The sequence below is a fragment of the Melanostigma gelatinosum genome, assembly GCF_949748355.1.
Source record: "Melanostigma gelatinosum genome assembly, chromosome: 10".
Lineage (NCBI taxonomy): Eukaryota > Metazoa > Chordata > Actinopteri > Perciformes > Zoarcidae > Melanostigma > Melanostigma gelatinosum.
Genome location: NC_136643.1, coordinates 6868944 through 6883409, shown reverse-complemented (window position 1 = coordinate 6883409; position 14466 = coordinate 6868944). Strand labels below are relative to the sequence as shown.

The following is a 14466-nucleotide window of genomic DNA, read 5'->3' as shown; positions in this document are numbered from 1 at the left end:
ATGGAGTCCAATCGCCAAAGACTTTGCACTTTTCATATTTGATGCATGGATAATAAATCATTGTTAAATTATAAAACAAGCCTCTCCTGATTGAAATGTTTGTGATGGTTATACTTTTATGCTTTCATATTTTTCTACAATCTCTCAACACAGTTCACCGCGAGATCAAAAATACAATTTCTTCTTCTTACCTGTTATTTTGGTGTGAATGGGACGATAGGGAACTTGCTCAACTCGCCGAAAGAATACATTTTACAAAACTCTCCTTCCAGAAATCATGACACGGTTACTCAAGATAATCCACAGACCTTGTTGTGAGCTTCATGTTCCGACATGAAAACTGTTCATTCAACATGTACTTTTGACTATGGGGTGAACTGGCCCTTTAAACTAAAATTCTTGCCAGATCTTACACATTGCAGCTTTAAAGAGGATGTGTAACGTCATTGTAAGACCAATCTGTGCTTCTCATACCAATCTGATTGGATTTTGTTGCTTCTTACAATTTAACTGTATTTTTCCGCCTTCACATTGATATACAGTACCCTATGTAAATGAAATCATGCTAGTCTGCATGTGTTTAAACAATGTTGTTCCTGTTGATTTTATAGGAGCATTTCAGTTGCACAGTGAGCTGCAGAGTGTTCGTCTTTACCAATCAACTGGGGGTCTTCATATCTTCGTTATGGCTGCTGAGATCATATACTTGCTTTTCATCCTCTATTACATGTTCCTGCAGGTACATACTAACATAGCTATTAGAACTTATGCAGACAGGGCTCATTATTCAGTTCACTTAAACCCTGTCACCCTTTTTGGATTGAAGATGTTTGAAGAGATCTTATTTTGTTTGTTTTACTACAGTTTTTTCTCCCTTGTGGAACTAATGGAAATAAACAATGGTCACGCACACAAACTGGCTCCATTACATTTGACAATCCTTTCTCTTCTCTGTTCCTGGAAGGGCAAATTGATGAAGCAGCAGCGCTGTGCTTACTTCAGGAGCAAGTGGAACCTTCTCGAGCTGACTATCATCTCACTGAGCTGGAGTACCGTGGCTGTCTTCATGAAGAGGACCCTGCTCGGGGACCGCGATATGACCTACTACCAGAACCACAAGGACCAGTGAGACCAACATACACTGTGCTATACCTTAGCTTTGATTTTGAAGGGCATGCAAAAACAAGTGTCAAGCCAACACCTTCACAAGTGTAGAAGATGTGCAGTGGGCTTCATATTGCGGTTAGGTGTTTGCCGTCTCATTGCTTTTAGCCATGCTAGTAGCTATGGCCATGCAATTTTGTACAGACATTCATGGTCCCCAGAGGATTAATCCAGATAAACCAACAACTCACAGATAGATAGATAGATAGATAGATAGATAGATAGATAGATCGACGTTAGGATGCTTTAGTGATAATTAGCAAATATGCTAACATGCCTGAACATGGTTTTCTTGGTAAACATAGTCTACGCAACAGCATTTTCGCATTGCACTGTGGGTATGTTAGCATGCTAATGTTATCGTTTAGCTCAAAGCACTGATGTGCATAAGCAGGGTATAGTCTATGAGAGCTGCTAGTATAGCTGTAGACTCTTTGTTCACTCTGAAGTCTGTTTGCGTAATCTATTGCTGTCTATCTCCTTCTGTAAACTACAGTGGTCTTTGACAGTGCTCTATTTCTCCTGTTTGTGATAGTTTAAATCTTTCCTGTGTGCGTAGATTTGCCAGTTTTTACGAGACAGCCACAGCAGACTCAGTGCTCCAGTATCTGATCGCCTTCCTGGTCCTTCTCGCCACCTTTAAACTGTGGCACCTGTTCAGACTGAACCCCAAGATGAACCTGATCACTGCAGCACTGCAGCGGGCCTGGAACGATATATCTAGCTTTCTTGTGGTCATTGTGATCATGTTTGTGGCGTATTCCATTGCAGTGAGTGTCTTGCCCCTTTCCCAAGACCTTCCCCTTTTTCAAAGATCTAGGTCATTGGGGCTTGAAAAATATAGTATTTTGAGATTTGTTTCTTCAAAAAACTTTAATTATATCGTATTTTAAAGTTGTCTTGTATCTCGCGGGATGTGTTGCTCAATTAAGGCACTTTTAGAAAAGTGAGTAAATTTCACTAGGGATTCAGATATTTTAAATGTGTGTGGGGTGTGTGTGTATTGGGGTTATTGTGTAGTGATGTGGGGGTGCCTCAGTTAGGATGTATTAAATATATCCACAAATTTTAATGTTGTAATTTACAGTATTTGTTGTCTATAGTTAAAATGGAAATATATGATTAGTGAATGAAAAACGAATGACCTAATCTCAATCCATTGTCTCCAAAATGATCTATTTAATTACTGTAAAGCTGAAGGCTTTATCGAGAGAAAATATGTTAGTGGTTCCTCTGATATAATAATTGATCTCTTTCTAGTGCAATGTGATTTATGGCTGGAAGATGTCCTCATACAGAACTTTAACGGATGCTCTCGTGACCGTCATCAGTTTGCAGATAGGCATCTTCAACTATGACGAAGTAAGTGAGCTCTCCTCAACTCACATATTATATGTAAAATACTTTATAGGGTTATAATGCAGAATCTCTAACCAATATCCATGTGCATGAAGAAGGTTCCTCATCGGCTCAAACTGATATTGATATTGTCTCACTGATGCACTTGTTTGCCAGGTCATGGACTACAACCCTGTGCTTGGTGGATTACTATTTGGTTCCTGTATTGTGTTTATGACGTTCGTGGTGCTCAATCTTTTCCTCTCAGTGATCCTGGTGGCATTCAAACAGGAGCAAATACATCACAAGGTAACATTCATCACAAGTCATTTTGAGCAACTAATCCAGGGTTTTAGAACAACTTTTAAGTCAAATTGAAATTGTTTTGATGCAGATACAGCATATCGTTTCAGGCATACACTATACTGTACAATGTTTCGGGTAATACGCCAGTGAGGGGTTTCCCAAGAACTCTGTTTGCAAGATTAATATCAGAGTTGATCAAATTATTTGAATGGAAGTAACATCAACCTCATTTCCAGCATTGTGGCTAAGTGGAGAGCAGGGCCATCCTTCAATCAGAGGATCGGCGGTTCGATCCCTGGCTCCGCTAATCGCATGTCGATGTGTCCTTGATAGGGTTGGGTATCGTTTGGGTTTTTTCCGATACCGGTGTTAAAACGATACCGGTGCCTGAACCCATACTTTTTTCTTCAAATTGAACAATATGTTAACTGTTTAAAGTATACCATAAATATAAATGAATACAAAATACTTGGCTTCAAACTACAGCTTCAAACATTTTAACTATGAACAATATGTTAACTGTTAACAGTTTACAGTATACTTAAATAAATATAAATAAATACAAAACACACACTCTGTACACACACTACAGCTTCAAACTTCAGCAATTATTTTGCAGAAATATGAGCATATTTTTCTTCTCTGGCAAAATACGACACGTCTCATGACTTATTTTATTTTACCAGTTGGTGGCGGTAATGTGCCAATTCGTCGTTTGCCAACCGCCACTACACCTCATAGGAGAAGAAGAAGGTTTCGCGTGCCTGTGTTGTTGTGCTTATGAGCGACAGCGCAAAGTACCCCGTTGTAATAATACTATGAGTGAGGAGCGGAGGACCGAGTCCTGCTGCCAGGACGGAGTCATCAGAGTAGTGTAAAAAAAGTATTTCCATCGGCTCAGGCACCGAAAGGAAGCACCGAAATCTGCGCTGCGTTTCGGTCCGGTAGATACCGGATGTATAGGAACCGGTGCCGTATAGGAACCGGTGCCATATTGGCACCGAGTTTCGGTACCCAGCCCTAGTCCTTGAGCAAGACACTTAACCCCAAAATTGCTCCCGTAGCTATGCCTACGTGTATGAATATGATAGAATCTGAATTGTAAGTCGCTTTGGATAAAAGCGTCTGCTAAATGACTGTAATGTAATGTAGCAAAACAAACGTTTCACCATAGAAGCATACTGGGTGTGTAAGGAGGCAACTGTTAGCCTCTTGAAAAGGTGACGATATATCAGAGTCAAGTTTAAAGCTTTGTTCGCTACTACCAAGTGGCAGAAGCTTTCGTTATTAATTGTTAATAGGTAATATAAAGTGCAGCTCAAAAGCAAAGACGGCGTGTAAACAAAATTCGAACAAGCCACTACCACAGACCTTATTAGACTACCTGAGCAACAACAATGCCAAAGTAGTTCTGGATCAACCATATTGTTGCTGCTGCAAATAAACAAAAAGCCTTTTATTTAGCTCAACACCGACAGAAGCTAGCTGGCAGTTGTTGAGCCTTCAGTAATCAGACAGATCAACTCAAGAAAACTGTGAGGATTTCAGGGCTTTTGATAATTTAATAGTGATCACTTCCCTATTGCAGCTGCATAGTAACTGCCTCTCTTCACTCTCAAGTGTCAAATTTCTACACAAACAATGGTACAACTGCAAGTTGTCACTGCAATAAAGGAAACACTTTCGTTTCATTGTTATTCTAGGTTGGGCTTTTGTGTTCCCCAGTAACTGTGCCACAACTGAATTGCACTCCCATTTTTTCACATTGCCTCAAAAGAAAACAAAAAGATGAAGGAACAAATTGAGATCATGGGTCAAAAGCACATGATATGTGTTCAGCAGTGAGTAGCGTCGAGAGCATCTCTCCAATATGTCTTATTACTCTAACATGATTTTGTCATCTATCCTCTCTTACCTAGCCCTCAGACGAAGAGGAGATTGTCGACCTGATGCTTAAAAATATCTTCAGTGTTTTTGGGATCAGATATGAAGATACAAAAGACACCCGGGGGCCTGATGAGAACGAGGACAGTGACTTGACCCTGAATAACAGCAAAAATACCCGTAACGGTAGCTAACATTTTTCAGACATCTGACAACTCACTGAACACACTAATATCCACATTTGTTGTTGCTTGTTATTCTTTGCTTGACTGGCATCTTTGCTTGAAGTGCATCCTGAATTGGGTCCAGTCAGATGGCTGAGGACTTTTTCAGAATTCTCTTTCATATGTTTTGGTTGTAGAAAGTCCTACCTACAAAGAGATGCTATTTTTTATGAAGGGTTTGTAAAATAATATAACAATTATGGTTTGTACAGAAAGAGAGCAACAGTTCAAAAAGAACAGCAATCATCATTCGTCATTAGTAAAATAAATTATTAGCATCAAAATGTGCACGGATTGAAATAGGAACAGCTTCTTGTTTCACAATAATGCTTCCTATAGAACAAGCATCACAACACACAATCACAACAGAAATAGAAGGTCTGGTTTAGCACTCTTGGAATATTAGCCAATCTTGAACTTACAAATCTAAGTTTAAACCTGCTCAATTGAGTAGAAGACCAAAGAAAGACAAAAATAAATATGTAAACATTTAAAGCCCAATTGCACCATTGTAGTTTAATAATGATCTCGAGTCTATTACACTTTTCTGGACTGAAATACAAATTTAAAGACAAAGGGTATTTGGAGGAAAAAAAGGTTGTGAACGTATTCTCCCCTGTCATACAACACTGTGGGCTCATCAATTAAGTTGGACGTTTTAACTATTTAATTCTTCTTCTTTTGGGGCCAAAACAAATGCAAATAATACATTTAATGTCTGAACTGATATGTTTTCAATTTATTTGAGCAATTATTGAAGGAAAGAAGAAAATAACAATAAAACAAGTGATTCCAAACTTTTAAGGCAGTGTACCCATCGGTTTGTATAACTGTAATACATGTTGAAAAGTATGATTCAAATATGTTTTGTTATATGAGCATTTAATGTGTTATGTTAATTAAAGAGCACCATGGTGATCATGGTTTGTTACTTTTTCAGGTGTGGTTTAATATTAGAGAAAACACTCATTGATCAGCTACCTTGTCAATACAGCAGAAGATCAACTGCTCTGTTTACAATGGAGTCCTACAGACTTGCATTATTTTAATATAAAAAAGGCTGTAAAAAGATTATTACAGCACGATCTGATTCCATGCAGCGCATCGCATGATAACAGAATGGCACAGTAAAGTTGGTTACCTTGCACAGTAGTTAGAAGTTTATGCCTGCAGCTCTTCATCTAACTTAGCCTTCCCTTTTCTATCAGTCCATTGAAATTGACCATTTTTTGTGTCTGCTTCACGATGAAGGCAACCTGAACAGGGGTGTACATGTAGACCAGGGGTCTCAAACTCCCGGCCCGCGGGCCGAATCCGGCCCGCCATGTCATTATATGTGGCCCGCGAATCCACCAGCAAAAAAAAAGAAAAAAAAGTAAAAAAAAAAAAAAGAAGAATTTGTTTTTAAAGTTAGACTTGATAATAAAATATCCCCATAGTCGAAATTATGAGATAGAAAGTAGAAGTTATGAGATAGAAAGTCATAATGATGAGATACTTAAACATAGAAGCAGCTCTTTGGCTGGTTACTGTACATTTGACATGGAAATATATTGTGAGTACATTGGAGACTACTTTAAACGTGGCTTTAAAACACATGAAATACTTCATGTGGGATTGTGCAAACGCACCCTTGAAAGGATTTTAAGCATTGAACAAAGTTATTGTAATAACTTGTTTGATATTTGTCTTTGATATTTTCGTTCATAGTTTGATCTTTGACAGAGTAATGTGGGTTTCTTAACCCTAAATTAAAAGGATTTAAGTTATAATAACAGAAATGTGCTTAAATATATGTTTACATTTATATAACTGCATGTACAATATTTTTACACTTGAATAAACAATAATCAAATGCAAAGACAGTTATTTATCAATATGTTAGGAGTAGTTACATTTACACAGTCTTACATTTACAACCGGCCCTTTGTGGGCGACCGTGATGCTGATGTGGCCCGGAGTGAAAATGAGTTTGAGACCCCTGATGTAGACAGTGCAGGCTGTGCTGTTGCACTGGGGCCCATGCAGGATTTGGGGGCCTATAGAGACAGCAGGCCCTCCAACAACGCATGGGGTGGAGAACACGCTGTTTCAGATAACCAACCCCAAAAATACACCAGTGCTCAAACAAGTAGACACAAATAATTAAGAGACAGCGCCCTTTGTTTTTAATGCCCTGAAAAATGCAAACCCATCTGTCATAATTTATTACTTTTCTGTGTGCTTTACATACACTATAAAAACTATTTTTATTTTCAAACTATTCAATAAAATTTCCCATTTTCTTATTTGCTTTGGTATTTTTTGTCATATACAGATATTCATTGATGATCGCTGGTCATATTGTCCAAAGTCAAGTCTCTATTTGATAATTTGACGAGACAATACAATGATGTGTGTGTGTGTGTGTGGGTGTATGTTTCATAACTACACTAGTGTGCACTGGAGCCCGTCATAAGTACCGTACACCACTGCAGCAGCTGAATCCTCATCCTCATCATCAATCCTGATGTGCGACGGTAGGACGTGACGTTAACATTAACAAAACTTAATACAGCTCTGAAACAGTGAGATTGTGGATTGTGAGCGGTGAGGCTGTTATAAACAGGAAGGATATCCAGGCACTCCAAAATAAAAGTACAAGTAACAACAAGGAAGGAAATATTAAAAAGTCTTTATTGTAATGGTTTGTAGTTTAACAAACCTCACCGATGTAGCGGCAGCACATGACCTGGATAAATAACATGACGGGTGAATTGAAAATAATGAAAAAACTCCAAATAGTATCAAATGAAATTACATTGAAAACAGTTTTTTCATTAAACAAGAGGTACCCACATGAAGGTATTTCTTTGTTTTGTTTTTCACAGGCAACAGGAAGTCTATATCCTTATTGAGACCAGGATACTACACACTAACTACAACTTTAACACTTTGGACCGTTGGGCAGTCCTTCTAGTGTAACCAAATTTGTGTGGCAGTAACTCTCAGATGCAAATCATCAGTACACAGGACAGCTCCTGATGCTCGTGCTTAAGCCCCCCAATAAAACCAGTTTACCGACCAGTTGCTTTGCATAACTACAGTGTCTCTCTTGGTAATTAGCATGTCTTTGCAGCCTTGAAATACTGTACTTAAATAGTTTTTTTCCCCAAAGTAAGCACTAGATGGCAGTCTAATATAAGCACCGTTTAGTCATCCAAGGATATAATGCAGTGCGAATGCACCTGTTTTGAAGGCCAGTTTCTTATGACTGGAGAATCTCTGGAGAGTACTTGTGTAACGCAAACATTTAAACAATATTCCATTTCAAGATCAATTTACCATTGTAAAAATAAATACGTCCATAAATATGTTATTATTATTTGAAATGTATGTTTGGCAGATAGTTTTAACAAAAAGAAATGTGGTGGTGTTGGCTCATTGGCTAATTGCTGATATAAATGAACTGGGAAACTTTAAAAGCAAGAATAATGAAGGTAAAATTTCCTAAAGCAATTGGGAAGAATTTTTTGAATTAGATTTTGTATTTTTTTTTTTAAATTGAGTTTTAGATAACTCAATTGAGTTCTATAAAAAAATGCATCAGTGAGGTGAGGAAAAAGTGCACCCCATTGACAATGTTGTGATCCAAAACTCATTACATCTGCACCCTTTTTTCACAGAGTCCAATGTGTCAAGTCCTGCACCTTTTCTTATGGCAAAGGCAAAGAAGAACGCTCCAAGTTCCACTTCATCAGCATCACGTTAATCCTTTTAAGATTTGTCTCAGCCTATTCTACTGCTTATAGGTATTATCCTAAGTAGGTGCCACAGCAGAATAAGACATGAGTATGTGATAGGACCTTAAGAATGGAAGGTAGTAAACCCCTTTTTAACTTTTTTACTTTGTTAGGTTTTTACTTGTCATCACTAAGTGATTCACAGCCTTAAAATAAAAGGCTACCAAATTGGTATTCTCTTAATTAATGTGTTAATAAAACAAAGATATTTCACTACCTAAAGGGGCTATTTTGTCTTGAGCAGGATCAAATTAATCAAGAAAAGGCAGGTGCAGTGACAATGTTTCTGTTTCTCAGCATAAAAGGCAGCAGACTAATATTTAAATTAGAATAAACAAGGAAGTAAATCAGCCAGTGGTGGGCCGTCAGGGCCTGCAAGGCCTTCTCTGCTGGCCTAGACAGAATCACAAAGTTATAGCTATTTTATAATTTTATAATTTTTGATAAATACGCTACATGAATTGTAATTTATAAAAATAGTTTTCCCATTATCTTATTTTCTCATTGCACAGCTACTGTCTTCCTCAGTTGCTCTGCTTCCAGTGCAGCTTGTTTTAAGTAGAGATTTTATCCAATCAGATTTCACTATTCATTATTTGTTCTGTTCCCATGAGTCGCGCTCCTTGGAGGGGGCATTCCCCCTGCTGCCCTCAAGCCCTCTCCAGCAGGCCAGCAGAGCGAGACAAACAAGACCCGGGGTCCAGTCAATTTGTCTGGACAAATGTGGGGATTTGGGGCCACGGCAAAGCTATGCGCGGACGAGTGCTAATTGTTTGTGTGCCAAATAACTCCCCTCAATCCCCTGGTCTGTCAAGTCACTCTATTCACCCCGTGCCTTTGTCTGGGAAGTACCTTGAACCTGACACATTGGACCAGGGAAAGTGGAATTCAGTTGTTTTCATCCCCCATTGTCCAGGCATACAAGACAATAACATGACTGTTTTTCTTTTTTCTCAATGTACACTTTCGTCACCCTCAGTCGTTGTTTCTGTCCCATGCTCTCAGCCGGGAGGACGGATGGAGAGCAGATGGGTGGGGGGGGGGGGGGGGGGGGCCCTGTCATCCCGGGCCCCTGTCATCCATCAGTTCAGTCGGGCCCCTCGGTGCACCCCTCGGCATGCTGATCAGAGGATTAGGCCCCCGGAGACGGCATCGAGTCAAGAGCATGCTGGAGAAAGGGGAAAGGCATGCGGGCAAGATGAGGTGCATGCCGGGTTTCACACGCACCCACGCAAGGAGGGGAAAGCGGACGAGTGTCGCGAGGACCACATACTCCCCTGCACTAGTGGTAGCTTGTCAGTAGAGGGTACCACAGGGTACCACTCAATGTTTGCTTATGGGAAAACATTATTGAACAATATCAAAGAATAATTCAAATATACTTTTCATTTCTTCATGCGAGTTAATGGGGGAATATAAAATGCAACATATTTGATCTCTTCTCATCTTCCCCCATTGCTCCATCCTGGGAAACTTAATTTTCAGCAGCCATTAAAAATACAACCTTTTATTCCTGCGTGTGAAAGATCCTCGTGTGATCCGATGTTGTCTTGTCAATTAAATGTAAAATGGGCCTCAAGTGAGATCCCCTTATGTGAAAGGATTAGTCCATTCGTGACACATATGATTAATGTTTAAGAACATGTACCAACCGTCTTCTCTTAGCTTGGATCGATTGGTGCCGTTCAGACAGTCTGCTTTTCTCCTTCCCCCGTTCTCCCTTGACTGAAGAATCATCATGCCTTAATCTGAACGAATATAGAGCTCAAACGTGGTACTGTTTATTATATTTGAATGACACGAGTATTTTGGTATGGCAACTTGTTGCTCTGTCGAAGAGAACGTCCTTCATTGCACTCCACAGTGAAACATTGTGTATTTTATTCTGTCATCCATCTCTGTGAGTGTCACATTCCCTTGAACACTGCAAACCTAATTCATTGAGTGCTTTGCTTTAGATTTAGTTTTTGGCATCTAATAAAACCTTTCCTTTTTTCAAGGTATGACACTGCAATTATTCTCCAAGTGTAGTACTATTTCCTAATATTTGGGGTATCTCAACACTATTAGGGACACTGCTAACTTAGTTGTGTTTAATTTTCAGCTGATGTCTGACAGATACTATCGAAAGTGTTCTTTTTCTGCACGTGTGACCTTTTACTTTGGGATTAAAACTGGAGCCTTTGGTAATTTGGGGGTATTATTTATTCTTATGGTCGTATTTTACTAAACGCACCTAGTCATGAACTGAACGGGTGGCATTCAACAGGGTGAAACAAGATACATTTACACACTCAGGAGGGTTTGGTGAATCTGATTTGGTAGAGTTGTACAAGCAAACATAATGTGAAGCGTACGAGGATGTATCCCACATCGAAAAATGTGTTTTTTGTGTAAATCGAGCAGGCACAGTCCATTTTACAGTCACACAGACACAAATTATGATTCATATATTTTTATGATTAACAGATATGACATTCATAACTGCTCAAAATTATTCCAAATGGTGTCAAACTGCTTTATTAGGATTATTGAACACTCTTAGTGATAAGACAAGTGAATATATAGTTAATATTTAGTTATATACTATTTAAAATTTGAATACAGCAATGCAACCAAATGCTTCCAAAAATGATAATTTAGCATGCCTTTGCTTGGTTTATGCTGGCCTGCTTCACTCAATCGAAGTCAAATCAGTTTTAGAGACTGTAAAACCGGTTGTGCTATGACTGTATGACTATGACTGCCATTGAAATTTTTTGGCTTTATTTCAAGTAATATTACAGACACAAGTGCTTTTTTTCAGGTGAACCTGAAACTTTTTTCAATTTGAGCTGTGCCATATGTGTATTTATTATTAACCAGTAACATATACACAATTTTACAGATATCAGCACATCTCACAAGTGTTACCTGTATTATACAATCAAACAATTATTAAAATAGACCTTGTAGTTTCAGAAATACACTCTTTAGTATGGGTATGCAATTTTTGAGCAGAGGCCTACAAATAGGGGCAGTGTTCAAGAGGTCTTATTTTTTTCATATTTTTCAGTATAAATGGACTTAAGTCAAATTAAATATACTGATTTTGAAAAAAATACCTGCAACAATTACAACTGTAAGTAACACCTGGTTGCAGTGTTAGAATGATTGTAAATGGTTCCTTTCACTCTTTCAATAATGGCAGCAACCATTTTTAGCCTGCACTCACACACTGCGATGTTTTGTTCCAACCATTTGTCCCTGATCAACATTGTTGTGTGGCTGGATTCCAAACAGTTCCCTCCCAGTACATAAAGGTCTCATTATAACATTAACAACCTCTGCTAGAGCAGAAACACAATTCAGGTGGAAAGATGAAAACCGAAGCAAGCATTAAGTTTGTTAGCCAGGTTTAACGGCTCCAGAACTCTGTAGCGCCAACAGTCCAGATGCAGTGAGGTATTTAGCCTTCATGGACCATCCAACTCCTCCAGAATGTTGCCATGACATTTTTTTCAACAATGTACAGTGGCCCAAAATGAATTGTCTTCATTAGTTAATATGCCCTCGCTTTCTTAAAATGTTCTCACAATCCTCTCACATTCTAAAAATATCCTCACTTTAAAAAAATAAATATATCCTCAGTATGTCCCCACTTTCCAAAAAAGTTGTGACCGAATAAGTGTCCTCACTCTCTAGGAATGTTGTCACTTCCTCAAAATCTCTTCCCTTTCTAGAAATGTCCTTGCTTTAAAAAAAAATCCTCACATTCCAGAGTGTCCTGACTTTTTCTAAATGTTCTGACTTTCTAAAAATGCCCCCACTTTCCAAAGCCAATTGTTACTCAGGTTAAAATTTTAATGAGCACAAGAGCACACGTAAACCAAATTACTTTCCAAAATGTCCATACTTTATTGACATTTCCTCGCAATGTCCTCACCTCTTAAAAAAGTTCTGACCATCTTAAAATGTTCTTACTCTCAGGCTGAAACTTAAATTATTCTAGAAGTAAATTAGCACACTTTGACAAAATTACTATCCGAAATCTTGGTTTTCAGAAATGTCCTCAAATTTTTAACAGGGTCATTAGAAATGCTCCCTCCCACAAATCGCAGCCCATTCAGGCCTCTTATGTTTTGTGTGTTTTTGGTTCTGCCCAGCGATCAGGAGGCAGGTGGTCAGCACAGCTCAGACTGTTCTTCCTCAACGTGAAGCCAAGAAAGTGTTGCCTCTTCCTGACTATACCACAGCAGTGACCCTTTCTCTGATTATCCTCACCCCTGAAACGCGCACACACACACACACACACACACACACACACACACACACACACACACACACACACACACTCATTGGAAACCTTGTTAAACTCAGCACGGGGCTGCTGGCTGTTCTAGTGCTGGTCACGGGACTTCTATGTTAGTAAAAAGGGAAGAAGCAGGACAATAAGACATGAAACTGAGTCTGTGCTGTTGAAATCGGCGTACTCCCGTCTACGGAGGTAAATCCACGTTCACACATTAAAATCTCTTCTTTTCATTCTTAACTTCGGTTGTTCCTTATGCATTAAGCCAGCATTTCTAAAGGCCAACTTTGGATCACCTTTAACTTTCTCTGTGATTGCTCATACTGTATATGACTCTGATGAGGACAATGCTGTTAGCCAAAACATTACTGAGTATGACATGTTTCCGGTTTCAAATGAAGACTATCAGTCCTTTTCCACGAACTTAATAACATGCTAGGGCTTTCCATAACCGGAACATTGTAGTTTATAGCGTTACAAAGACGATGGGAGGACCAACTGTGTCATTTTTTACATCATATTTTTTTGTTTTGCTTGTCCTGCTTCACACAGATTGAAAACTAAACTGTTGATTACTGTTTTTGTGTTTGTTAGAAGCAGCAGTTATCTTTGTTGTTGTGGTATGACGACCATAGACTGTAAATGAGAAATAGTCACAGTACAACCGAATGCTGACATTTTTAGGCGACCAAAACGTTAACATTAACTTCTTATGAACTGAAAACGCACTGCACTGAAAGGATTAAAGTTCAAAGACAAAACCCATGACACTGTTTACATGTTACATTATGTTTTTAAACGTTCCTGCGGTGGAAATTGACTATATGTGAGGCTAAAATAATGTCTTAGTTAATGAAAGGTCTCGTTACAGGAGTTCAAGAATAACTGTGAGCTAACATGCATTACTGAGCTACAATCAACCCACTAAAATTGTCAGCCAGAGGTTTAACCTGCTGAGACTAGTATCTCGGCAGTACCACATTTTCACTTGTGTTAAACAAGGCCAGCAAGTCAAAACAACCCAAACAAGATGATTTTTTTTGCATTCCAGTGTGGCCAGAAAGCTTTCAGGTAATTATGTGAGGAAGCCGAACGTGGACAGAACCAGCCATTTTCAAGTTTACGTCAACTAATGTGCACGGAGCCAAAGATGTGGAAGGTGGCCCTGTGCTAGTTTAGCACTGTGTGCTGATTGTTCTGCGTGTGCTCCCGCATTTAGGAGTTGCATGTTGGGCACGGATGCCACAATATGGCCTTTAATTCCGACCAACAGCCTATGTGTCAAAAAGGAGGGGACAGATCAATTAGCCCCGCGGAGGAGAGAGAAAGAAAGAGAGAAGAACGAAGGGGGGATTGTGAATTTGACACATTAAATGGTGGCCGTCATTAGCATGTGGCTGTGTGCAGTTTGGAGCGCATTCACTGGATTCTTGAATGCATATAGCTTCACTACTCGGTCCCCCCACACACACACACC

The 14466-nt window shown here is 39.1% G+C and overlaps 1 protein-coding gene across 1 annotated transcript in view; it reads left to right on the top strand.

Annotated features, from left to right (window-relative positions):
- Positions 1 to 4886, top strand: part of LOC306783061 (polycystin-1-like protein 2) — a gene marked incomplete at both ends in the record, with an annotated part of 64646 nt that extends 59760 nt beyond the window's left edge. The window contains 5 exons of the mRNA XM_079276592.1: positions 612 to 739; positions 965 to 1125; positions 1724 to 1934; positions 2425 to 2526; positions 4728 to 4886. Coding sequence (XP_079132718.1) covers positions 612 to 739; positions 965 to 1125; positions 1724 to 1934; positions 2425 to 2526; positions 4728 to 4886 — 761 coding nt within the window. The remainder of the gene's footprint in view (positions 1 to 611; positions 740 to 964; positions 1126 to 1723; positions 1935 to 2424; positions 2527 to 4727) is intronic.
- Between the last annotated feature and the right edge of the window lie 9580 nt (positions 4887 to 14466).